Below are 26,186 nucleotides of genomic sequence, written 5' to 3'. Positions count from 1 at the left end.
GCCCTAACTTGCCCCGAAGTATTCAGCACTCCATATTCTAGTAATGCTTAGTGCTGGATTACTTACGGTACCAAATCACTTCGACAGTATAAGCTTGCATAGACGGCAAAATGCACCAAGGTGGATTTTAGTAGCGAAAAAACTATCGTTATAGTAATTTAGTCTTATGATCTTATGATTGTATCTCTGAAAGATCAAGACTGTTTTTGCGTGTAGTAACAAACTAATTGGATAGAAGGCCATTAATACAGCACATAGAGTGGTTGCTTTCACTTTTCGATTTGCAATTTTTGTGGAGAATTTGAACTTTTTAGCTATTCTCAATTTATATCGGATTTACTACGTTGAAAATCTTTGCAGACAAAGTTAAACGGCTAGTGTTGAATATCTTGCCTTGAAAAACTCAGGATTACGGTTAGAGTTAGCGTTAGGCTTAGACTCCTGTAACCTTAATTATAGCAATAGGTTATTAATAGGTTAGAAGCTTTAATAATGGGATCAAATATTATTCAATGTACTCAAGTTTATTCATATTGCCGATGGCATAGCAATATGTAGAATAATTCGTAAATGTTTATAAGACATTTCATCAGGATAAATACAGAGATGTTTGAAGGAGTATTCTAAAAAGATGAATTACAGTATTGTGCACTGACGTATTGTGCACATTTGCTCAATTTCAGTCAGTTCACAAAGATGGAGAGACAACGTACATATAGGGTTCCCGGCATGTACAGTTAACTAACTATAGATTATCAATGGAAGAGTATTTACAAAAATAAATGGTATCAAAACCGATAGTAAAAATTTTCAGTCTACGCTATACCAGCAACTATCCAATTCTCATATTAAATTTGGTAAAAAATAGAAACTATCACTACATCATGAATTTTAAGAATCGAAAAGAAATCAATTAATTGTATGCATCATATAATGACATCACTTTTAAATTTTTCTGCAGCATTTTCATAGTAATATTCTGCCATGCATAAAATTCAATGAAAGTAGTTGCATCACTAGTCAAGTATCCATTATCCGAAAAGCGACCTCTGATAGAGCCCGAACTAAGCCAAGTAAATGGAGCAATAGCTGAACTTTTTATCATAATTTTATAAGTACTACTAGCACTTTTGGATTTTACAGTTACTTTTAATTTTGGATTTTTTAGTAATTCAGGATGCTTAAAAGCAGACAAATACAGCGAACTGGCAGCACCAACAGGTCTATGATGATTATCGTATAATTGCAGCGTAATTACACATTTTAAACGATTTGAACAATCGCCACTTTTCAGTAACGTCCTGGAATTTTTGTGGAATATCGGTTTCTGATGAAAGCAATATTTATAATAACAAAAGTAAGTTGCAGGTTAAAAGAGTAAGGACCAGTCTCCTAGTAATTCTACTGGAGAAATAATGTGTAGATTAATATCTAAGCTTACTGACGACAAAGGTTTGAGATTAACGGTTAAATTCCAAGCATGTAATGGCTTCATTGACGACCAAGTTCTTAGTGTCATTAAACCCAAACCATGGAAAGAGGACTTTATGTTGCAATAGGTAGATTTAATCAAATGATACTAAATCAAATAACTATTACTCCAATTATGGCAAGACAAGTACAGAAATAACGTACCTGATAATCATTCATTCCAAAAACGTGGATAATATCCTGATCTTCATAAATAGACAACGTTACAGGGGCAAAAAATTTCGCTGCATAATATTGCAACATTTTCCAACGCCCACCATATTCTAAGGAAGACCAAGATGGTGCTGGCCATATACTATTTAACTGCCAGTAAAGAGCACCCATAGTCATCCCTTTATTGCTAGAATCGAGTAAACTCCTTCTTCTTCTGTAATGTTCGGTTTCGACAGTGTAGCCGACAGCCTGAACTATCTACAATGAATAATTGAGTGACAGTGCGCGAGATAACATACGCTTATTAAAGAAAATACAATAAACCACCAACATAATAAATAGTCTACTATAAGTATCTCATAATGGCCATTAAGTACAGAAGAATCAATACTGCATACCTGAGTAAGAAAGATATAATCCTCAAAGCTTTTCTTGCTAGTGTTAGAACTCGGAAGAGTAAAATGCAAATTCATTTGTTGAAGCAATTGAGCTGTCCCTTGAGGATGGTGCTGACGATGCTCCATAAATGAACTGTTAAATTTCCAATCGGAAGGCTCGGAAACCTGTGACAATGCCTCAAATGAAGGATACGATTGAAATCCATATTCGGATGCAAAGCGAGGCGTTGGGTATGAAGACGTTTTCCAAATGTCTGAGCTATAATTGTAATAATGCACTACGTAGTAACAACCATAATATAGTATGTCAGATAGTCATAGAGAGGAAACTAATTTTTTATCTCAAAATTTTAATAAGACTGTTATTTGAAGTACTGCTATTACTAGTCTTACCGTCACCATAGTATGGATCTTGGGGATTAGTAGCTAACCAATCATCTTTTTCACTTTGTACACCATTTGAAGGAGACGAAGATAGGAATGGCCTGGATAGATCTTCACTGAGTACTATAGGACGTATTGTTTTTATATACAATTCTACGTAATTCTTCTTGTAAAGCGAGGGATTTTTATCGGTTCCATACCAATTTTGAGCTATAGCTACTTCGTTTTCATTGTTGCCTCCCCAAACAAAGATGGACGGATGATGATGTAATCTTCTAACCTAAAGGTGATTAGAATTTGATGATTACTCGTATCTCAGATGTTATCCAAGTCGAAGGCTAAAATCAATTAAAAGACCCCCAAAACAAGTCGAAATCAACCTACCTGATAAGTTATTTCATTCTTAATCGAATTTAAGAATTTACTATCCACAGGATACATTGAACAAGCGTACTTCAGCTCTTCCCAGACTAGTAATCCAAGCTCGTCAGCAATATCATAAAAAGCTTCATGTTGGTAGATCCCTAAGACCAATGTATCTCAGATTTCATTCTTATATACAATAACAACCGAAATATTAACATTACCGATGGATAATTATATACCTCCTCCCCAATTACGAACTACATTCATGTTTGCATCGATTGCAGACTGTAATAAATTTCTGATAACAGTAGGAGTAACACGACTTTCAAAAGAATCAGCGGGTATCCAATTAGCTCCCTTTAAAAAGATAGGCACATCGTTAATTTCAAAGAAGAAACCATATCCTTTCTTTAACTTTGGCTGTAGTAGTTTGGTTGTCCGAAAACCAAAACGCCTAGTAATGGAGGTAGTAGGTTGTGCATGACCATCTATTTGAAATTGAGCCTATTTAATAGATTAATGAACAATTACAGCTTGAAATTAATATCTCAAACCAATTTCAATTTTTGCTTATTATGGTGATATTAATAATAAAATTTACCTTCAAGGTATACATAGATTGATTTCCATAACCAATTGGCCACCATCTATTTACATTTCCATTGATTTTTGTAACAACATTGAGGACATAAGGATATTTAGATAAAGATACTGTCCACGTTTGTTGAGCAATTTTGAGTTTAGGTTTGATAGAAATTGTCAGTTTGCCAGTACCCTTAAAATTAGAACTGCTATAAAATACAACAGTTGTATTTAAAGTCCATTCCTTTTTCCCTGCATTTGGAGATACAAGTAAAGATTCGATTTAACATTATCAGGACGCTTTTATTGATTTCAAGAAATCTTGTCACTATTACGGCTATTACTATGACAATGAAAAGGTTTTCATTTCAGTATCAATTGAAAACATCAAGATTCGATTTAACGATTTCAAAGAAATCTTGTCACTATTACGGCTATTACTATCCCAATGAAAAGGTTTGCATTTCAGTATCCATTGAAAACAAATAATATCCATTCTCCCTTACCTTTATTGTATAGCGGAGAAATTTTAACATCTCTGATAATCGGGGAATTATAGCCTTGCAATTGAATGTCGCGCCATATTCCTTGTGTTATAAAAGCGGGACCCCAATCCCAACTGAAAGAACAGGGTTCTTTTCGAATAAAGTTGCGATGGCATTCGCCATGTTGAATTGCGGGAGGGCAATCAGGAGGAATATCGTCTTTGTAAGCCATACTTTGACTAGCAGCGTATGTTACAGCAGAAGTGAACTTTATAGCAATTGTATTTTTACCAGTGCGAAGAGCATGCTTGACGTCGAACACATATCTATAAAACATGTTGGTAGTTGTACCAACCACCTTATTATTGATAGCAACAGAAGCAACCGTGTCTAACCCATAACAGACCAATTCGATATTTTTGGATTGGATAAATCCTTTGGAGACTATTCATGGCATGTAATAATCATAATATTCAAATATACGGATATAATAAATTAGTGAATGAATAATGATGGATTACAGTACATTACGAGTATAGCAAAATCAATCACTGCAGGGAGCAATGTTGTAGCCTGTAGAGGAATACGTAGTATGTCCATGCATTACTTGGAGATATGGTTTACAAAGTCATCACTCTTTTGCCGTAATGTACGGTAGAATCATCTACTATAACAAGCCAATTGGATATTATTGGATGTGGATAAATTGTATGGAGACTACCCATTGCATGCAATTACATGACGAGCACAACATCAATCAATCAAAGCAAGTACCATAGTGTAGCCTGTAGAAGAATATTGACTTTTACCATACCGTCTAATCATGTAGTCTGATCAAACAAATGACTTACCAGTGAATTCTCTTACATAAGTCCAATTATCGAAGGCAATCCAACGATAGTTGACATCATTGTAGCCATAATATGGATTATCAATTTTCTTGGTTGCTATTAAATCGGTATGGATACAACCAGGTACCGTTCCATGGCCTTTTATGCTGCCGTTTGAGTTTTTGAATTGCCATGTTCCATGTAAATCTATCACTGATGTTCCCGTTGGAGTCCTCTTACAATCTGCACGCATAGGATAATCTATAGTAAGAAAAGTGAGTACCATAGCCAAGAACAACCATGTATATTTTACTGCCATGATTGAATCCTCGAGGATAATTGAGACGTCGAAAAGATCGATTTGATTCTTTGCTCAGCAAATGAGGAGGTAGTCAAGAGTATTTTGGAAGGTCAATCAATACTGTACGGTACTGTATAGCCTTCAAAGCAGATATTAAAAGATGATACCCTGAGTAGAGTCGCTATCGTTAATGCAAGGTACAACGACTATCCAATGGCGACTGCCAGAATATCCAGGATAGAGATGAATAATGTTGAATTGATGATGGAATCTTTTCTAACATGCCTGGATCCAGTAGCTGCATCCAAATAATCAATTGATGATATCATTCGCTGTCCAATAACAAGACCAAAGCTCCTTTGCAGTACCGTAGGTGAGATGAGTCACCTGACCAAGCGCGACTCTACACTGTACTCAGTGTACTGTAGTTTCGCCTACTGACCATTTTGGTAGCATGTTAGTGGCACAGTTGAATTTCCAAGACTTACTATGGTCTCATTCTACCAATCTCCTTTGGCCTATAGCTTGTGATACAGTACTGTACTGTAGAGATGAGTCTTTGCACTGTAGTCGGATGGACTCCCCAAGGACACAGTGGAAAGTTTGAAGGCTGACAACTAGACCTGAGTGACAACTGATCTTGTTCCAGTCCAGTCCAGTACTGTACAGTACAATGTACTGTACAATGTGCACTGTACAGTACTGTACAGTACACTAATCAAGTAACGACTCACGGCTACTAAATACTGTACAGTACTGCGTCTGCTCAAAAGCAATCCGTAGCAACTTTCACCTGGCAAATGTGAAGATCATACAGAAAACTTTTCTTCATACAGTGCTGTACTGTAGAGGTTTTTTTCTTACCTCTGTACTCTACTGTACTGTACATGTACTTACACTAATCAAGTAACGACTCACGGCTACAGAATACTGTACAGTTCTGTGTCTGCTCAAAAGTAATCTGTAGCAACTTTCACCTGGCAAATGTGAAGATCATACAGTACAGAAAACTTTTCTTCATACAGTACTGTACTGTAGAGGTTTTTTCTTACCTCTGTACTCTACAGTACAGTATAGGGTACAGTACAGTATAACACAGTACAGTACAGTACCCAGTAGCAGAAAATTACAGTATGTACACTTGTACAGTACAGTACTGTACTGTACAGTACTGTAGTCTTTGCTACTCTTGTACTGTACAGTGTACACTTGTACACTCAATGTACTGTACAGTACTGCACAGTACAGTAGTATTGCAACAGTATCATTTGGGAGTCCGTCCGACTACAGTGTCAAGATTCATCTCTACAGTGCAGTACTGTGGCCACTAGCGTACAGTACTGTACTGTACAGTACACAGTACCCGATCACGACAGTACTGTACTGTAGCTTGACCAGTCTTGCACTGTAGGTGGTGGATGGATAGTGGATGGACCAGGAGCGTGATGATGCAGCAATTGATCCATCCGACGGTAATACGATACACTCAAGTCGACAGTACTGTAAGCGCTATCGTTTTCAACGTGGATTGAGCGCACAAAAGGAATTGTTGGCCACTGGCTCGTTGACTTCCACTTTCCTCCATTCCTCTGTATTCGTTAGTCAACATGGCAGCTACCGAGCAGAAAAAACCTGATTTAGGATTACTTGAAGAAGATGATGAATTTGAAGAATTTCCCGCTGAAGGTTTGCAATAAATAGTGGTGCATGTGTTAGGTTATGGACATGATAGCATTGACAGCAGTCACATTAATTTGGATTCTATTTGCTGGTAGAATGGGATGAAAATGATGAAGATGAAGAGGATGAACATGTCTGGGAAGATAGTTGGGATGATGACAACATTGAAGATGATTTTTCCAATCAGTTACGGTAAGTCAACTACATCAATAACTTCAGGATGGCTACAATGATGTTGAAATGTGTTAAATGCATGATGCTTTTATTATCATGGCGTAGAGCCGAACTTGAGAAACATGGTCACAAGACAGGTGGTCAGTAATGGATAGACCGTTCTGCAGAGGGCTTCCAAACGCGCTGATGGAATCAATCATGCGCTTTCTATCTTGTCAATACTGTAACTTAGACTGTCATGTACAATGATCATATCTTTTCTATACTGTATCGTTTACTAATGTTTTTTTGGCCTCTTCATCAACCTTTCTTCCCTGTACTTTATCCATGACAATGTTGAAAATGGAATACCTATAATCTATCTGTACACTGTAATATCATCGTAGGCTTTTCAAATTTTATACTACATGCTTGTATTATCCATGCTACAATCAATACTAAAATGAGTAAATTGTTTGATGATTGACTTGATACATGCCAAATTGACAAGGCTTTCAATGGCATCAACAAGTTAAGACAAATATTTATTACCAACAGATGTAGGTCCGATGGGGCTATATTCCAATCTTTTGCAATAATCACGTTGATAGGGTGGTACTCAAGCGAATGGGCAATGGCATGGCTTGTTTCATGATAGCAATTGTAACCTCGCATAGACTTAATTCTTGTATGGGAAAGGCACAAAGCAATGATTGCACTTTACTTTCCGTTATGCAGCACTATATCCTGCTGCTAATAAACTTCCTATCTATTAGCCTATTCTATGGTTGACATCGATTCAAGATATACACTACAGCAACCAATCCACATTTCGGCCATCATTGGAACGTCAAAAAATCCGTGTATATCAATTGGATGGTGTAAAATCAAATGCTTTTGATACTACAATCTTCCTTGTTATTGGGATATGTTTGCGTATCGACGGAAGTATAACTTCATTTCAAGATATATAAGAATTCATGACAGATTGCCCACTATCGACGCAGATATTCATTGTTATATATTGTAGTCCTATCACATTATTAATATATCTTGTTTGCAATCATGTCAATAAAATCGGTTAACTTGTAAAATAGAGTAGGACAAAAAAATGAATCCACGATTATCATTTATTTATCGGCTGGTAAAGTAGGCTATTCATAGAAAATATTCAATCTGACGGGAGAGATTGATCTCCTTCAAATGGGCCGTATTTAGGGGCTACAACTTGAAATAATAAGACGACATTATCTACTTTGAACTAAACCAATTATAGTTAATTGAGTGTCAAATTAGCATGAAGAGAAAAACGTCAACGTGCTAGTAAGTAACCGCTCACAGGGTTGATGAACAACTAAAATATTGCAACAGTAAATACTGTAGTAAGAAAATGAAGGAATATTCAAGTCCAAAACTTGAACGCTATGCCTAAAAATTGTGGCAGACACAACTTCAAATAAGTAGCGTTACTGGAAGAAGAAATAAATTACTAGTAAATCATGATGGTCGTACAGGAGCTAATCTTACAACAATCTCTTGAAATGAACTTTAGGAACTGTAGAAAGCCTATAGGATTGAATAGTGATCATTTTATTATCAGTTCTTTGCAAATAGTTATAATTAACAAACACAGAGTGATCCAATAAATGGCATAGGGTAAACACTTCACAAATACAATGTCATTGCAGTCAATTTATCTACGCTCTCTAGTCGCAACGAGATGCAGCTAGCCTACGACTTCAATCGAAAATTGTTTTCATACATCCAATTATAACCCAGTCGTTGCAATAGAATAGAAAAATTTAGACATAGATTTCAAATTGAGAACGCTTTTTTTTGGTCACAGCGTCAATAAGAGTTTGTTCCGCTTTGATAAATGATGCATGTAAACATTTACCATGATAATTGATTGGAAATCTACGAAATACCAGCCAAATTATAAATCAGATCAAATTGTCAATATACAGTTTAAATTTAAGCTAGAACGATTAGAAAAGCTTACTTCTTTGCAATTTTAACGACAGGTTCGTCATTGGATATGCTGAGATCTTTCAATACAAGTACTATCTTTGTTGCTAATTCGATAACATGATGAGTTTGAATTAAGAAATCCCCTTTCTTCAGATGAGGCAATGTTTTATCCTGTACAACATAAATCATACGGAAATGATGCCAATTAAAAATTTTCTATTTCTCAAATTAATGCTGTAAAATGATTGATCATCAGTTTTCTTACCATTCTACATTGAATAACGCAAACTGTATCGTTATGAGGACTAAATAATAATGTAGCTAATTCGTGAAGTGGAATACGATATTTTAAGCTCAGTGTTTTAGAATCTAATATTATTATAGCAGCACCAGTAACAGCTAAAATTCTCGGTACACCCTGCAAAAAGTAATTCAAAAGGAGATTATAGATTAGAATCGGTTGCCTTCATTGAATAGTCTTGAAGAGGCAATCTTAAAATAAAATGATAGCTTTCCATGATGAAGAGATTCTCTTTTCATGAAACTCAAAGTACAAAAGGTTAAATTTATTCTATCTCCTAAGAAAATTATCGAATACTTAATTCGCGGATTGACTTTAATAGCGTTCTACGAGTACATCAATGTACTGCAGTATCAAAAAGCATTGATATTTAGTACATAGCTTTTATTTGATGACTTAGTCCACTTTAATTGCTCGATTATTACAGTAAATTAGCAAAGCTCTATTCGTAATTGAGCTGAACAACACAACATTTGCTACAGCAAACTCTTTATTGTGGATCTTAGCACGACATGAACAATTATTTCCGTTCTTTCTGATCTACGCGTATACGGTATAGCAACTGATTTCGGAATTGAAATGGAACTAGTTTAGCAATGCAATCAGCAATATAATGTTAAACTCGCCTCCCATTTTAATTAAACAGTATTAGTTAAGTTGATTCTCTCACCTTTCCATTAGCACGATGTAATTTAATAACAGTATCAGCCCAATGAACTTCTTTATCTTTATCATATCCTTTCGTAATCGTCTTCCACAGTGGATGCTTGCCTAAGCCGCAATAATCACCACGGAATGGTACCCCAACACTATATTCAAACCGAATATTAGTTGTATAAGAAGTAAATTATATATTTTAATTTTACAGCTAACTACAACAATTCTAATTGCCAAAGGTAGATAATTTACACAGTAATACAAAAATGGATGCATTGATGAGTAATCATTGACATTGGTAGTACTTACGTTTGGGAATAGTATTCCTTTTTATTATTGAAGAGTTGGCTAGCTAATAGTTTTTCCGAGTAGATTTCGCGCTGTTCTGGAGATAAACGACGGCGAAATCGAGCACACTAATCGATTCAAAAGGTAATAATATAATGTATACCGTGAATTATGCAGTAATTAGCAATAACCTAAACAAGGCTAAAGGATCACTTACTCGCCAAACATGATGCATTTCCCTTAATTGGTCAGAAATTTCTTCAAACATAGGACCGCAAGACGGCCAATTTTTCTCTATAGGCGATTCCGATGGTAACTCATCAATAACAGCTTTCAAAAATCGATAATTCTAGTTGGTAAGTTGGTAATAAGATAATATTAGAGGATATAATCTCTTTAGTTCAATATCGTAGTCTTTGTGTGCCGATATCGTAATGAAGTGAAAGTATTATTTTACCAAGCTTTGGCGCAAAAATCGGTATACTTTGGGCCCAGCAATAGAAGGAAATTTTTTACGATATTTCTTTCGAATCTAGAAATATCCAGATTTAAGTTACTGTTAGCCTTATCGTTTTTCTAAATTACTAGGTTAAGCATTCATTTAAAGTAAACATTTAAAAAATCGATATTTTGACAAGCCACTAATAAATTTTCACCTGCCAGCCTATATAATATGCACGAATAGTTGTTGAGGCATTGTTGCGTTTTCTTTCAAGTCTTAAAGCTCGAACAAGTTTTCTGGCCTAAATCGACATTAATATATAAAGAGACTAAATATGGTATATAATTCCTTGTATAAAAATGTTTTCTGAAACAACTCTTAACCTGCCAACCAAAGAAAAAAGTTCGAATCACATTAGCTGCCAAATTACGACGTTTTTCTTCTCGTAGTTTACGAGCAAGCTTTCTAGCCTACAATTTTAACAGAACGAGTTAGATTTATGGGCTATAAATTATCATCATAAATATTTATATTCTGGATTAAAAAATAAAAGTACTGACGATGAGTAGTCTACGTTAGTAAAAATATTGTAATGAATCTCTTACTGAAAACATAAACAGATCGAAACGAGAAATATCTATCTCCCTTCTTTTAACTCAAGCATTTACTAAGGTACCTGCCAGCCGAAGAAAAAAGTTCGAATGACATTGACAGCCAGTTTACGACGTTTTTCTTCGCGTAACAGTCGAGCCAACTTTCTTGCCTATGAAGTAAAAAAATAGCTGTTGGTTTAAATATTCGAACTTGAGCTAGCAAATATCCTCTTTAAAGACAGTAAATGACCTGTAATAGCTAGTTCTACTGACTAATAAATTTGTAATTCACTAACATCAAATAATACAGAGATAAGATACTATACAGGTTTACGAGCAATGTTGCGAAAGAAACTAGACATTTTAAGTAATGAACTCTTTAAATTATAAAATTTGCTATATGATTTAAGATTTTAGAGAGGAATGCAAACGAAATTGGAAAAATACAGCAGGTGAACAGATCGGAGTTAATAAACGGATAAAACAGTATAACTGCAAACGGTGGTTATGTTGTTCAGCAGTTTTAACACAACTTACTTTCCAGCCAAAATAAAATCTCCTAATGACTCCTTGTGCTATAGTACATTGCTTCTCATATTTCAATTTGCGGTATAGCTTTCTAGCCTGGTAGTAACAATATTATCGAAAGAAAAAATTACTTACGCCACCTATAGCATATATTTACTGATGACATTTTCAACAAAAAATAATGACATACTTTCCATCCATAAAAGAACTTGGTGATTATCCCTTGAGCCCATGTACATTTCTTCTCGTACAACATTGCTTTAAACAGTTTTCTCGCCTAGATGATAATGGCAGAATCAAATACAACAGGTGTTTCAAGTTAACGATAATCTAGTCGGAATTCAAGCTCGCAAATAACTACTGTACTACAAATCTTGTAAAAAGTCATATAGCTTATTTTGCAATCGATCAACATTACTACCTTCCACCCGCGACAGAATCGCTGAACCGCAATGGAGGCGAAACGAACACTTAGGAAACTTGCTCGTTCCTATGCATGTTCACATTTAGCCAAGCCAATCGCAAAATTAAAAGAGATAGTTAATTAGCATACAGGTACAGGATAGAATAATTTAAACAATCTCAGGAAACCATTTGCATAACTTACACGATAGCATCGCCAATTCGCTGAAATGGAAATTTGACTACGACGTAATCTTAAATACTATAAATTAAAAGCAATTGTATTTGACAATTAAAACCTCGACGTGCTTTATAATAGTATTTCAATATTAAGTATGGCATAATCGGATATTGTTCTCCTGAGTTTACATTCCATAGTAATTAGTAGTCATACTGAAATGATTTTTCATAAACTAACCCATTTTCTCAGATAGAAACCTCTAAATTTTGCTTGAATTTCTGTCGCTAAATCATACAATCGCATTCGTCTCCATTCTTCCATATTAAACAACTGTTTTAAAAAAACCAATAAGGCTTTCAATACATCAATATTTAGCTTAACATATTTTATCCTCAAGTTCTAAAGAATATTACGGTAATTAATTATCTAACAATAATTCATGAATATTTCTGTTTAGTATAAATTTGGGTAAAATACTTAAATAATATACGGTATTTTAGGAGCCATTACTTACTGTTCGTGGATTTCGAATGAATAATTTCGTCTTACCATAAGCGTATTCATTTGGTTCAATAGGTAATGACTATAAGAAGAAGTATTATTATAATAGAAGATTGGTTATTATGATATTCATTCTGCCTTTGTGTTTCTCTAATCGATTGTATACCTCACTGAATCATCGAAGCGATATTAAATTTTAATCTTTTGATACTGTATTTAATAGCATAAATTCTTATGACGATTCTGATTTTAAAATTGTTGTAATTGATAACTGAAGTTAATTATGAGCTACTGTAGAAGTTTAATTTTAAATTGATACTATAAGTTGCAGGTTACTTAGAAATTTTGTTTTTGATAGCGATTTTGGGCTTTTAAAACTCGACTAAGGCATAAAGTAAATCTATAACTTTGGCTTTAGTTAAAGCTGTAGAACCCAGACAATCCTATTATTTAGTAATTCTTACTTCAATCATCTCTTGCACTCCAGCTTTAGTATCACCTTCCCATCTTGGCCAAGTAGCCATCGACAACATCTTATATCTAATTAGCCAAATAATTAAAATCAAATTTCTGGTTATTCCATAGCAATATACGAATAAGTATTTCAACCATTGCCTTAATCGAATATCTTACGAGTATATATATATACATATACTTCAAAGTGACAAATATATTGTGATATGTTCAGTTGTTCTTGTATACCGGTATAAAATTTTGGCATAGGTTTGTCGGAAAGCATATCCAGCACGACGAACTCGTACATTCTCTAGTAAGCTAAAGATTTATTTATTAAGAAATTTCATTATATTGCAACTTGATCACACATTGATTTATTATTGACATATTTAAAGTCAAAATTACCCGAGATATTGGATCTGATGGCGAACAATAGAAATATCGAAATCTTCCGGAATTTGCTTATCATTAGGCTATTAATATAAAATAGCAGATAGTGTTTAAGATTTCTTCCGATATTTTAGAGATAAATTTGAAATACTATAATAATATTGCACTTATTATTATACGATATATACAGTATGTATTTAATACCTTTATACATCGAATATAGTTAGGAGTTTTAGCCAGAAGATTGACCATTAATTGTGCAACCGATTTCTATGCGGCAATGACACGTTAGTAGAAAGAAAAAATTGTAGGCGAATTCATCGCATATTTAAATCTACAAAATAGAAAGAAAGTATATTATCTTTTAATATCTATTATAAACCTTAAATTGAGAACCCGATGTTGGTGGTCTTTTACGAGAGGCTAATTTTGGATTACCCTCAATAAAGAGAAATTGCAGTAACGGATTTCCACTCGTATACATCGCTTGAGAAATATTGCGATGTAGATTATCATTGTTTTTATCGATGAAACCGTTAACATTGTAAGTTACCTAATCAAAAAATGAAAAAGTTAAGACCACTTGGCTCTAGTTCTCTTCTTAAGTCAATACTGCACACATATGTTAACTATTTTGCTGCAATTAGAATAGTCAAACTTACATTTCCTGCATAATGGACTAAGCGGAATGATTCTCGATCGAGAGTCGAATCACGAGAAAACTCTTTCATCGATTTACTTTGATAATGAGGATGTTTACTACATCGGTTATTTAACTTGTCAAGAAACGTCTTATCGCTAACCTATATTATATTATATTATAAAATTCTTTTAAATAATACGTATAGCAATAACCAGTCACCTTCGCATTACTTTCTGAACCAATAAATGCAATATTTTCATTTTTAATATATGTATTGATACAGGGTGAATCTTAAGCCTTAGTACGGATAATGTTGGTCTTGCTACAGGTAACTATCGATTTATGGGATCATATTTGACATTACGCAAGTAAGACATTTAATACTAGCAGGGTAATTTCAACTTTTTTAGCGTTCACGACAAATTATTATAAATAAGGTAAATAAAGTAGCCCATTAATTATTACTATTTGTACAATTACAATTTTCTTACCTTCCCAGGTCTAATACATTCTTCGTCCAACATTGATAAAATTCCATTATTCTGTTGAAATAAAATGAAATATACGTATATTAATGTGTTAGTTAACTTTATTTATTCCTCATAAATAAACAACTAAAATATTTTAATCTTCAAGAATTTAATACTGTACTGTAATACACATGATGTTTTTCTACCTTTTCTATTAAATCACAAATGATTTTATTGTTAAAATAATCGATATGGGTCCATGGCATGCCCTAGGTAAGTAAAATACATTTATAGTAAATTACGATAAAGGCTTGATCGTAGTATTAACTTATTGAGCAATAGTAAGGTTACGTATTGATATATTCTTACCTCATTTACGTATTCTTCTTGTTCTAATTTTAATGTCATTTCAATAAAAATTTGTTGTAGTTTCTCGTTGCAATAATTGATGATAAATTGTTCAAATGAATTATTCTACGTGGGGTAAAATTGAGTCAAGATTATTAGATATTAACTTGCTTTGACTGGATTAAATGCGTAAACTATTAAATAACAAAGAATTTTGCCAACTTGAAATATTTCGAATCCATAAATATCAAGAACTCCCATTACTTTCCTCGTTGCTGTTTCTTTTACCTGTAACAACGATCATAATCTTTCTTTTATATCGTATAAACTGTTGTACGATTCCCTACTGATGATATTGAGTATAAATCGTAGTTATGAAAAAATACGATATTGAAAACTAGCACATGGCATACCGTCAGTGATTCATTAACTTTATCTACAATCCATGAGAATAAACGACTGTAAATGGCTTTAGCAAGCGCATCTCGAGCATACCGTGCCTGTACGATAGAAAATGGCATTGAGTCGTTTATAATAAGTAAGACAATCTAATAATGTACAGGTAAAAAAATCTTTGCTACTAACTTGTGCAATTGTTAATGACGTTGTTACTTGTTCATATTTTGTTTCTACAAGCTTTTGAGTGATAGCATATTGGAATTGGCTAATTTTACAGTTTGTTAACTTTGAGACAATTTGTAGATCTACAAAGTAAATACAGTAGAAATAAATGAGAAAAAACTATTGGAATTTATAATCGTTTATAATAATTATTTATTTATTAAATCAAGTTGAGTTATAATATATTCGACTACGTAGTAATATAGGGGTTGTCTGTAGTTTTTTTGTAATTATATTAAACGTATTTGAGAATTGCTAATATATTCCTACCTCGATTTAAATTAATTTCACTGAATTCATTTCCACTCTCATCTTCCTTTTCACTCAACTGAAGATTTCCAATATGAAGTATTGCTGCAAGAAGTTGCAGTACATATTTGACCTCAATTGATTGAAAGCCAACTATTTCCATAGCTTGCTATAATGCAAAGATTGATCGTAGCAGTTAGTGCAGTGTCATTTCAGGATCTCAGAACAGCAACTGCTTCATGTGGGATTACTACAGCTTTACAGCTATAAACAATCAACTCACTAGAGTCTCCGTAAAATCATTTTCGTCAATTTCTGTTGCTACTGAATAAGGATTTATGTAGTTGTAATCTCGTATATCGTCCGTTAGATATAAATCATCTGAAATGGAAATTTTTAAAATTTAGATAATTTTAATATGATCTAATTTGTTAATGAAAAGTATAATTTAGGTATGCTTAAAAATATCTTTCTACATTGTATGGAAGGATAAAAGAGTACTTTACTGCACCTAAAATTTGTTCTGATGCTCCGACCAGTAATTGATAGAAAATATGAAAATTTCTCTCGCCATCAGCTTGAGATACAACACGAGACTATCAAAATGCTCACATTTAGTATTTTCATATGCATGTAGATTATCGTTGAGAAGTAAACAGCCACACTAAGTAGATTTTATCATTAAAATAACTACTTTAGTTCAAAATCCTACATATTATGATCTCCTTACCTTCTCTAAAAGATCTTTATAGTATTTTCCATTTCATATGGTAGTAGAAGCGAGAGGTCAAAGAAAAGTATAATAATTAATTTCGCTAATATCTAGGATTGATTTGACTAGCCAGAATATTCTAACTAGTCTGCCCTATAGCTAAACTTACAATTTGTAATAACACCTCCGACAGGATCTCCTTTAAAGTCGAATTCGATATCCATGTACTTTCCCTAAGGTAATGAAGTATTATTAGTCAACTGTACGAAAAGATGTGAGAAATAAATATAGCAGTACAGCGTATGCTTACAAAGCGAGATGAGTTGTTGTTTCGATGAGTTTTAGCATTTCCAAACGCTAAATGTAAAATTAGAAATTAGTTGAGAATTGAATTCATGACTAGTAGTATACAGGTACAATTCAATTACAACAAATCGAGTGCATCTAATATAGAACATTGATAAGGATTAAATTAGTTACTGGTAGTGGATGAGTATAATTCACTTAGGATACATGGACAATATCTAATTTTTCATAATACTGTAAGTACATGGTCTTTGCGGAATTTAGCGAGGGCTGCAGTATACTCATACTAATTTTAATGTTTAATTTACTATCTGGAAACTGTATAACAATTTATAACTGAATAATCGATTCTGTTTATGAACTTGATTAGCTTTTTCAATGTAGATGCTGTGAATAGCCCATCTATCTATCAGGATATACAGTAGACTATCAAATTTTGCTACTATTATTTTAAATAGACTCGTGTAAGTGACCGTAGCGTGTATATTATGCGACTAGATTATCAAGCTTTGAATGTAGAATTGCTAAACTAATTAGTAATTATTTAGATTGTACTTGAGTTAGCTCAAAAAGTTGTACCAGAAAAGGGTCTAATTGATAGTTAATATTATACGTAGGCAAGTAATTATAATTATAATGCTCTATATGCTCCGTTAACTATCAATTTATATCATTACTTAGCCGATATTTCTTACCTTCTAGTAGAGGATTGGTTTGAAGTAGTTGCTCTTTTACTAATTCAACATCTTTACTTTTTCCTGACACTGCAGCAATGTACTGCATGACTACCTTGGATGCTTCTATTAACGTTATTGAATACTGAGATTAGTCTACGCCAATTTATCAGCGATCCTTGCTTATATAGTACATCATTCACAGAATCAATTCTCCGATTCTTTTACGATAGTGATGGTCAATTTTTGTTAATTAACATAGTTACCTGTTTTGCCTGAACCACTTTCTCCACTAATAATCACACATTGGTCTTCGTCTCGATCTCGCAGTGCTCGATAAGCATTGTCAGCTATAGCATAACTAATAAAACATGTGATATTCACAAACTGATAATGCAGACACTGAAGTGCGTTATAAATAAGAGAAAGAGGTTATATGTATTGATTTGGATTATGTATCTCAGAATAAATAGAGGCTGTATTATTGCACTGGTCGAGAAATATTGTACTTAAAATGGGCGACTTTTAAATTGGTGTTAGCTGACAAGTAGATTAATCAATTTGTATCCTAAATTTCTTACATGTGAGGCTGAAGTTCGTATAGACTTTTGCCGCGATAGTTGAGAATTGTTTCGGATGTATAAATTGGCAATTTCTGATATGGGTTAACGGAGATGACTACATTTCCAATATATGTCTATAAAAGCAAAGTCAGGACGATGATTTAATAATTTCATAAACTTTATCCAAAGACCACATTCAAATTGGCGATAGCATGGAATAAGTTAAAATTTGATCGAATAGTCAAATTGATATTTTCAGCTACATATAGCATCATAAAACAGGAAATTATAGCAAATATCATTCTCTTTAGTTATTAAAGATATCCAAAAGAATAAAATCTAGCGATTCAATACGTCTTACATAAATTTGATTATCGTAATATCGCTGTTGCAAATTGAATAAAATAGCATTGTCGCTGACTTCATCTAATAAGATTAAATCAGGAACACCAGTCGTATCATCTAGGATGGATTCGTGAATTTCTTGATTGTCGTTATCCATCGTGATCCATGTACTGTATATAAGGCTAAAAAGTGTTCCAAGAGAGATATTAAGACGCTTATTATCATCAGTCGTAGGTCTCACTAAAAGCTAGTTATGCCAACAGAAGCATTAATATCATATAAGGGCCTTATTTTTGTGGAATAAATCAAGTTGGATCATTAAAATAAGGATATAGCTATTCTAAACAGCGAAGATTAATTTCAACAGGACAGTAAAGTTTAATTTTTGTACTGTAATATCCTTGAAGCAATGACAATCTAACTATAAAAACTGCAGCCGAATATTAATACCTGAAATATTACTTATGCAGAAGAAAATAAAAATTTACAGTTGTACCTCTAATTTCTTCGAATATTAGCAATAACAACGGATACATAAATATCATATGCATTTGCACTACGGTTACAGAATAAATAAATTTAGATTATTTTAATACTGTAATAAAGTCTAATTCTTTTATAACGCAAAAACCTTGAAGCAATGACAATCCTACTACAATAAATAAATATTCTTACCAAATTTTATTAACAGATGAAATTTTACTTATGCAGGAGCAAATAAATTTATAATTGGATCACTTATTTCTTCATATATGTATTAATATTACAGTCGCAGAATAAATGAATTTGGATAATTTAATACGATAATGAAGTCTAAAATTTTAAAATGCAATAGCTATAGTGCAATAGTAATCTTACTGCACACAGAAATAAGTAGATTTATTATTGGGTCTCTGATTTCTTTATTCATTTATGATAAAATGTTGTTGTAACCACAACAAAGCATTGTTCGCTACAAGAATCTTTGAGTATGAATAAATTTATAGATGGAATATTTTCTTTGCTTAATGAGCAGTCAATACGAATGAGTACTTGAGAAGCGATTAAATTGTCATAAAACTATCGCAAGGGGTTATGACGCTGAAGGGTTATGAAACTTGATTAAGCTCTACTTGCCCCTTTATTTCACTCATATGTTATTATTTTCTTTTGGAGTGGATTTATTGCAATCATCAGTTTTGTTACATACTAATTAGAAACAGTTAGCATATTGTAAGGTAATGGATAATCCAATTTAAGCTAAGCAGAATTGAACAGTACTATTATTGTTTATTACGATTGCTTCGCCTCTCATTTTTCTCGTTTATTTCTGTTTCTTTTATCGAATAGCTTATCTTGTAATTAATGATAAATCTTTTCTTAAAATAGCTAAATGGATACATTGTTATTTTATTAACTTTCGAACCTGCCCTGCTTTTGCCTTGCAGTAAGAATGATATTCAGATGGATTTCCCTAAACCTAGTAATGGCGCAAGTATACTCGTAATCCTAATTTGCTAGATAAAGATAGTCCTGCGAAAGCTTTAACGTTCTATCTGAATAAACTAAAGGTCCCATTAACTACTAGTAAAAATAAGTTATTAGTAGAGCCTATAAATTCGACTTATGTGATCGATTATCCTAATCGTTGTCGTTACGTCATCAGGTAAATGGTTCCTAAGTCACTTAATTCAAGTGGACCATTTCTTCAAAAAATAATACTATATTACGATGAAATTCCCCAATAGGCAAGACGAATTTTTATGCCACGTTAGAGGCTCTAAATTTTCTATATGTCTTGCTAACGAAGTAATGGTGTGGTATACTAAAAATAATGCTTTTACTAACTAATAGCAAATATTGGCAATTAAGAATGCTATGAATTCAACAGATTTAATCAATTAGCTAAATCCTTTTACTTTATTCTATGAAAGGGGTTTAAAGCTGTTTAATTTAGGCTTAAGTAAACTATTTGTTAATAAACTAACTTGACGATAAAACTATCCAATATACAAAATATTTTATGCGACATTAGAAGCTGTAAATTGCTAGGATTACGCGTTTTTGCTTACGCCCTTTGCTAGCTAAGGATCGCACAAGAAGACGTTGAATCTTAAAAAGGATAGGATTTAAGATTTTCTCGACTGAAAAACCATCGACTGTATTTACTTGGGTTTAACCTAAAATGATTGTGTGGTAAGATGCCATCTATCAAATCGCTCTCTAGATATGACGATGGGGTTATAGAAAGCAAATTAATTACCATGAGAATAATAGCATTTTAGTTTTCTACTTATCTTACCACTTATACTCTACTCAATATAAGAGGTTGTAGAGATTGGACATAGTGGTAGAATAGTATTTTTACAGCGATGAAAACCAAAAACGTAATAGCTCTGAAAATAGTATCATTTTATTTTTCTACTTATCTAGAGATCTATACTCTACTCAATATGGGAGAAAGTAGAGATTGGACATAAAGGTAGAATAGCATTTTTTCAGTGATGAAAATCAAAAAGGGTATAGCCATGAGAATAGTAACATTTTAGTTTCACTTGTCTAACCACCTATACTCTGCCCAGTATAGGAGGAAGTAGAAATTGGACGTTGCTTTAGAATAACATTTTTATGCAGCGACAGATGATCCATGGCTGATAGACTTTTACTTATGGTTCATTAAATCACAGTAATATTATGGTGTTGAGTAACAGTTAGAATAATTGATACACCAAGTGCTTAGTAAATATGTTATTTCCTTTTCGTAGCTATGAAAAATCAATCAACAGGAAGTTAATCTACAGTACGTCAACTAGTATTCATTTTGCTAAAGGTCGCTGCCGCTGTTTATATGTAGTTCGGTTCCCTGTCAATATCTTAGGATGGTAACCTAGTGAATTTTAAAAGTTATTTTATGACATAAAAGTGGAATAATATCCTGATATTGCCGAAAAGGTATAATAGGAATATTAAAAACAACGATACAGAATCTTATCCTTGACCTTATTAGAAGAGAGGGAGAAAATATTTGTGTGTACTTAAAGTCTAATAAATGTAATGTATTAAAGAGGGCGTTAACAAAATTTTCGATTGCTTAAGTGGAGTGAAAAGTCAGATTTTATCTTGTTTATCGATGATTTCGCTCACTGATTGCAATCAGGCACAACGAACACTCTATCTATCAGCAGAAAAATGATTCCAATAGTGAACAAAAATAGTGATTGTTTGGATATCTACCGATGAGCTATGGAAAATGAACTTGGATATTTTAAAAGTTCAAGAAGAAATCAACCAGCGTCATATTTAAGAATAGGAAATTTTCGGTAGAGGGGATGTTGAACTGTGATAAATGATCCAGTGTGGGATACAAGTAGAAGGCACGTGGAGATTATTAAAACTTAATTAATCAAGTTAAATGCTATGATAATTCGACGATTACAGCAAATTGATACTGTCTGTGAGTTAGCCATGATTCAAAATTGGACTGAACTAGCACAAATGGAATGATTTAAGGAGGGCTTACGATACGAGTACTGGTATATTGCAAGATTATCGGAATATTTCCATTCTCTCGTATGTTTAGTTTATAATTGGACTTAAAAAATCGATTTCTAAACCTTTCCGAATTAAAAGATGCTGTTCTAAGTGTTTTTAAGTCTATTTCATGATGCTAATGCAAATTTAAAGTGATCTCCATGTCCAATAACGATGGAATAGATGGAAATTATTATGTAAAACCTGTTTTCTCATTTTTTTCAGGAAATCGAACAAAACTACTCTAAAGATGATGTGAAATGTACAAATTGTCGATTAAAGAATAAAGAGCTCCACTGCTGATATATAATATTTAATCATGTTGCAGAAGATAAACTAGAGATTAGATATTTCACTAGCATAAAAATAATGTTGTAGTGTTCGAAGAAGGACAGATACGTTGTCGTCAATATTAGCCAATAAAGTACATTATCGTTATTAGAACATGTACAAAAATGTCCTTTTGATGCTATTCAGTTGAAGATATAAAGCGGGAAAAGGATATTGAAGAGTTTTAAGCAGTCCTGTTTAGTTGGAATTCAAGCCGTTGGAATTAAAACAACATAACCGACTTACCTTAGGTTATGTGCTTATTAATTGCATCCCAAAGTCAATGCAGCAAAGAAGAGGGAGAATGGAGAGAAAATTAGCCTCACTAGCTTCTTGTTAGTAGCCGGTAGAAGGGAAATAGATGAAATAGAAATAACCAATTTCCTCTACCAATATACCCAATGACAATTTTATATTTGTCTAAGTGTAACGGAAATAAGTATCTACTGATATCAGTAATAAGAGCGAAATGTGACTACTATCCTGGATCACCAACCATTCCAACAGTTGTTAATGGTGTTGTAGACTGTAAAGGATGTTAGCACTACCTCGCGTAGAACAATCGATTGGTCAATTTTGCTATTATTCTATTGAAATGATCGCGATAGAGGATTGATTTCAATAAGTTTTTATAATTAAAAATGGATCATGGCGGTCATGCCTAGTTGGAATTATTTAAATAAGAATCAAATTGGGCAAGTCTTTGTTATTTCACGTCGTTGTTTTACTACACATGGTCGCACCCATTACTTACTATTCTGATATATATTTAACTTATAAAGTGATTCATCAATAGCGCTGCTATTTATATTAGTCTGTTTAGGTATACACGGCATTGATTAACTCTGCTATATTTCCATAAGAAACAAGTTATTAGTAAATTGCATAGGCAATGAAAATTAGAATTGTAATGATAGCCTAGGAAGTTATATCGTTGTTTGCATCTCTATTAACTTGATTATTGTTGTTGTTGTTGCTTCAATACTGGACCACCATGCCATTTATCACTATAGCTGATCTGATCGTTGTTCTTCTTGTAGTCTAATCGATTAGTTAAATAGTTTACCCAGGTTTCAATTTATACTAGCTAATGCCATTTCGTGCTTTCTTTCTCCTAGTTTACTCCTCAAGATGAATCTACCAAAAAATTTTTCATGCTTCGATTTTACAGTATCCGATCTGATATTATCTCATTCATGAAAGAAAAAAATTGATAATGATCATCCAGTTATATCAATATATTATTCAACTAACCTTGCTCATTTTGTAGTTTGATTACTATGTAATAGCTATGTTTAATTAATGAAGGCAGTAATTCTATATTATCCGTCGAAAGAATCAATAAACTGATCCCGTTGACGTCAATTATGTTATTCCGTTCATTTTGTTCACTTTTAATCTTGGTTACTTCGTGATGGTCATCTTTAATGAAGGAAGAGAATAATCCTATATAATACCGTTGAAGAAAGAAATGGACTGCTTGTTTACTTACATCATAGTGTTGTTTCATTAATTTTGCTCATTTGGACTTTAAATATTATGTAGTATCGATAATCTATCCAATGACTAATGTCGAGATTAAATTGGAGAGTTTGCATATATTAAATTGTGGGATAGATTTCGAGGAATATTTGCTTGATAGCATAGTCAGTGATACTACAGTGCATTAGTTTAGTTACTTTACGATAGCCATATTTTATCTGCTGAAGGAACAAATAAACTAATCCTCCAATTCCATCACTGTATTATCCTATTAGTTTTGGCCATTGATAACTTGATTACTGCGTAATAGCTAGAAAGAATGAGAAAACTAGTCCTTTATTATCCGTTAAAGGAATAATCAACTGATCCTCCTATAAGATTACTCTAATGCGAATTCGCTTGCTCATTTGTAGTTTTGACTACTATATGACGGTCATGTTTAATTTATGAAGATACCAATTCGTATTACCCGCGGAAGGAATACATACAGTAAACGATTTTCTAGTTTCAAAATTATGAAGTATTGATATCTGTCTAACGACTAAATGCCAAGACTAGATTGGAGAGATTGTAGTTTGTATATACTAAACTGCGGATATATTTAGAGGGAATATACGTATTCGCTTGATAGATATACACAGTAAATGATACTACAGTAGTTTGGTTACTTTGCAATAGCTAGATTTTATCATCCATTGAAAGACTAAATGGATTAATTCTCCAGTTACATCACCGTGCTATTCCATTAATTTTGCTTATTTATAGTTTAAACATTATGCAGTATTGATATCTGTCTAATGACTAAATGCCAAGACTAGTTTGGCGAGATTATAGTTTGCATATATTAAATTGGGAGACACATTTAGTGGACAATACGAGCTTGGTAGTTATGCACACTTGTACAGTAAATGATACTACTGTAGTTTAGTGACTTTGCAATAGCTAAATCTTAATATCCATTAAAGGAATAAATGAATTAATCCTTCACCTATATTACTGTGTTATTCCATTAGTTTTGCTCATTTTTGGTTTAAATATTACGCGGTATTGATATCTGTTTAATGACTAAATGCAAAGACTCGATTGGAGAGATTCTAATTTACAGTTTAGTGTATAACACATATACTATATACAGTATACTAAACTATGGGATATATTTAGTGGACTATATGAGCTTTACGGCTATGCACAGTAAATGACATTATAGTACTTTGATTATCTTGTGGCAGCTAGATTTTATTATTCGTTAAAGGAATAAATGAATTAATCCTTCACTTACATCACTATGTTATTATATTAAGATTTGCGTATATTTTAGTTTAGTTTCAATATGACGTAGTGTTGATATCTGTCCAATAATTAAATACCAAGGCTAGATTAACAGCTATGTATAATGAATGGCAATACAGTAGTTTGGTTACTTTGCGATAACTAGATTTGATTATTCGTTAAAGGAATGAATGGATCAGTCCTCTACTTACATCACTACATTTTATAGTATTGAAGTTTATGATATCCTAATAGAAACTGAATTGGTAGCCACTAGCGAGTGCAAGTCTAGCGGCTAATAGGAGCTGCCATAGTATACAGTTTCTTTCATGATTGCTAGATACAGAGTTTACTATAGCAACACTCAACACTCTGATTGAACACTCCAGCAACATCGACTATACAGTAAATAGTTATTAGAATAATTAATTATACAGTATATAGTACTTAACGGGACTTTGGAATATACAGTACTATAGTATTATAGTGATTAATTAAAGAGTATACAAGTACTCAACAGGACTTAGAATACTACAATTAGTATACCTTTTACGATTGTGGAGAAATACAACTATACAAATATTAAATGCTCAAGAGAGCTAAATATTCACATAAAATTCTGCAAGCTAGATAAGGTGATTGGGGCTTGAACGGCTAGGTTTTGAGTGATGGCTACTTCCAAGTTATAAATAATTGAGACTAATTGATCCCTGGCCTAGATGATACAAATTCACTATCAGTTATTGGTTGTAAGTTAGTCTAAATCTCAACTGATTAACGAGCTCGTCGACAGCAAGGTAAGCAGGTCTTGATTGCATTCTGCTAAAGAAATAAAGTAGATTGGATTTGAGTAGAAGACCAAATTATTTATATACCCGTATTCGTAATTATTTCATACCCTATCTTAATGACGTGCTTATATCTATTTGCAGTAATAGTTTAACGATTGTAATTGATTTCTCCAGTTGTCATCGATTCTAGTCCGCACCTTGCTGATGTTTGCCCATAAACATTAATACGATTGGAATCAACAATTTATTCGTAACCGTTTGCTACGTTTGTATTTATCCGCTGATCGCTTTTCTAGATATCGTTAGGATAACAGATCGAGCTGTTCCTGAGTCCAGCAAG

General features: G+C 33.0%; 2 protein-coding genes across 2 annotated transcripts; both read right to left on the bottom strand.

Moving 5' to 3' along the window:
* Positions 1 to 913: 913 nt before the first annotated feature.
* TRIADDRAFT_21862 (uncharacterized protein) lies at positions 914 to 4,942 on the bottom strand (the record flags this gene model as incomplete). Its single annotated transcript, XM_002109529.1, has 10 exons — positions 914 to 1,286; positions 1,386 to 1,543; positions 1,636 to 1,902; positions 2,043 to 2,320; positions 2,436 to 2,706; positions 2,811 to 2,950; positions 3,032 to 3,296; positions 3,394 to 3,626; positions 3,881 to 4,303; positions 4,711 to 4,942. 10 exons carry the CDS (start codon positions 4,940 to 4,942, stop codon positions 914 to 916), a joined length of 2,640 nt encoding a protein of 879 aa, XP_002109565.1.
* A 3,879-nt stretch (positions 4,943 to 8,821) lies between these two features.
* TRIADDRAFT_20417 (uncharacterized protein) lies at positions 8,822 to 18,621 on the bottom strand (the record flags this gene model as incomplete). The annotated part of the gene is made up of 34 exons (XM_002109528.1): positions 8,822 to 8,965; positions 9,060 to 9,212; positions 9,766 to 9,904; positions 10,062 to 10,168; positions 10,258 to 10,389; positions 10,498 to 10,572; positions 10,866 to 10,952; positions 11,613 to 11,699; positions 12,025 to 12,093; positions 12,211 to 12,267; positions 12,424 to 12,516; positions 12,701 to 12,769; positions 13,152 to 13,227; positions 13,390 to 13,461; positions 13,549 to 13,616; positions 13,738 to 13,803; positions 13,916 to 14,086; positions 14,196 to 14,336; positions 14,668 to 14,718; positions 14,853 to 14,915; positions 15,016 to 15,120; positions 15,217 to 15,282; positions 15,408 to 15,494; positions 15,580 to 15,698; positions 15,886 to 16,033; positions 16,148 to 16,245; positions 16,376 to 16,460; positions 16,595 to 16,608; positions 16,746 to 16,809; positions 16,887 to 16,933; positions 17,578 to 17,682; positions 17,823 to 17,917; positions 18,138 to 18,253; positions 18,481 to 18,621. 34 exons carry the CDS (start codon positions 18,619 to 18,621, stop codon positions 8,822 to 8,824), a joined length of 3,210 nt encoding a protein of 1,069 aa, XP_002109564.1.
* Between the last annotated feature and the right edge of the window lie 7,565 nt (positions 18,622 to 26,186).

The sequence above is a fragment of the Trichoplax adhaerens genome, genomic scaffold (assembly GCF_000150275.1).
Source record: "Trichoplax adhaerens TRIADscaffold_2 genomic scaffold, whole genome shotgun sequence".
Taxonomy (NCBI): Eukaryota; Metazoa; Placozoa; class Uniplacotomia; order Trichoplacea; family Trichoplacidae; genus Trichoplax; species Trichoplax adhaerens.
Note: the sequence above shows the minus strand (reverse complement) of the source record. Positions and strands in the feature narration are given on the sequence as shown.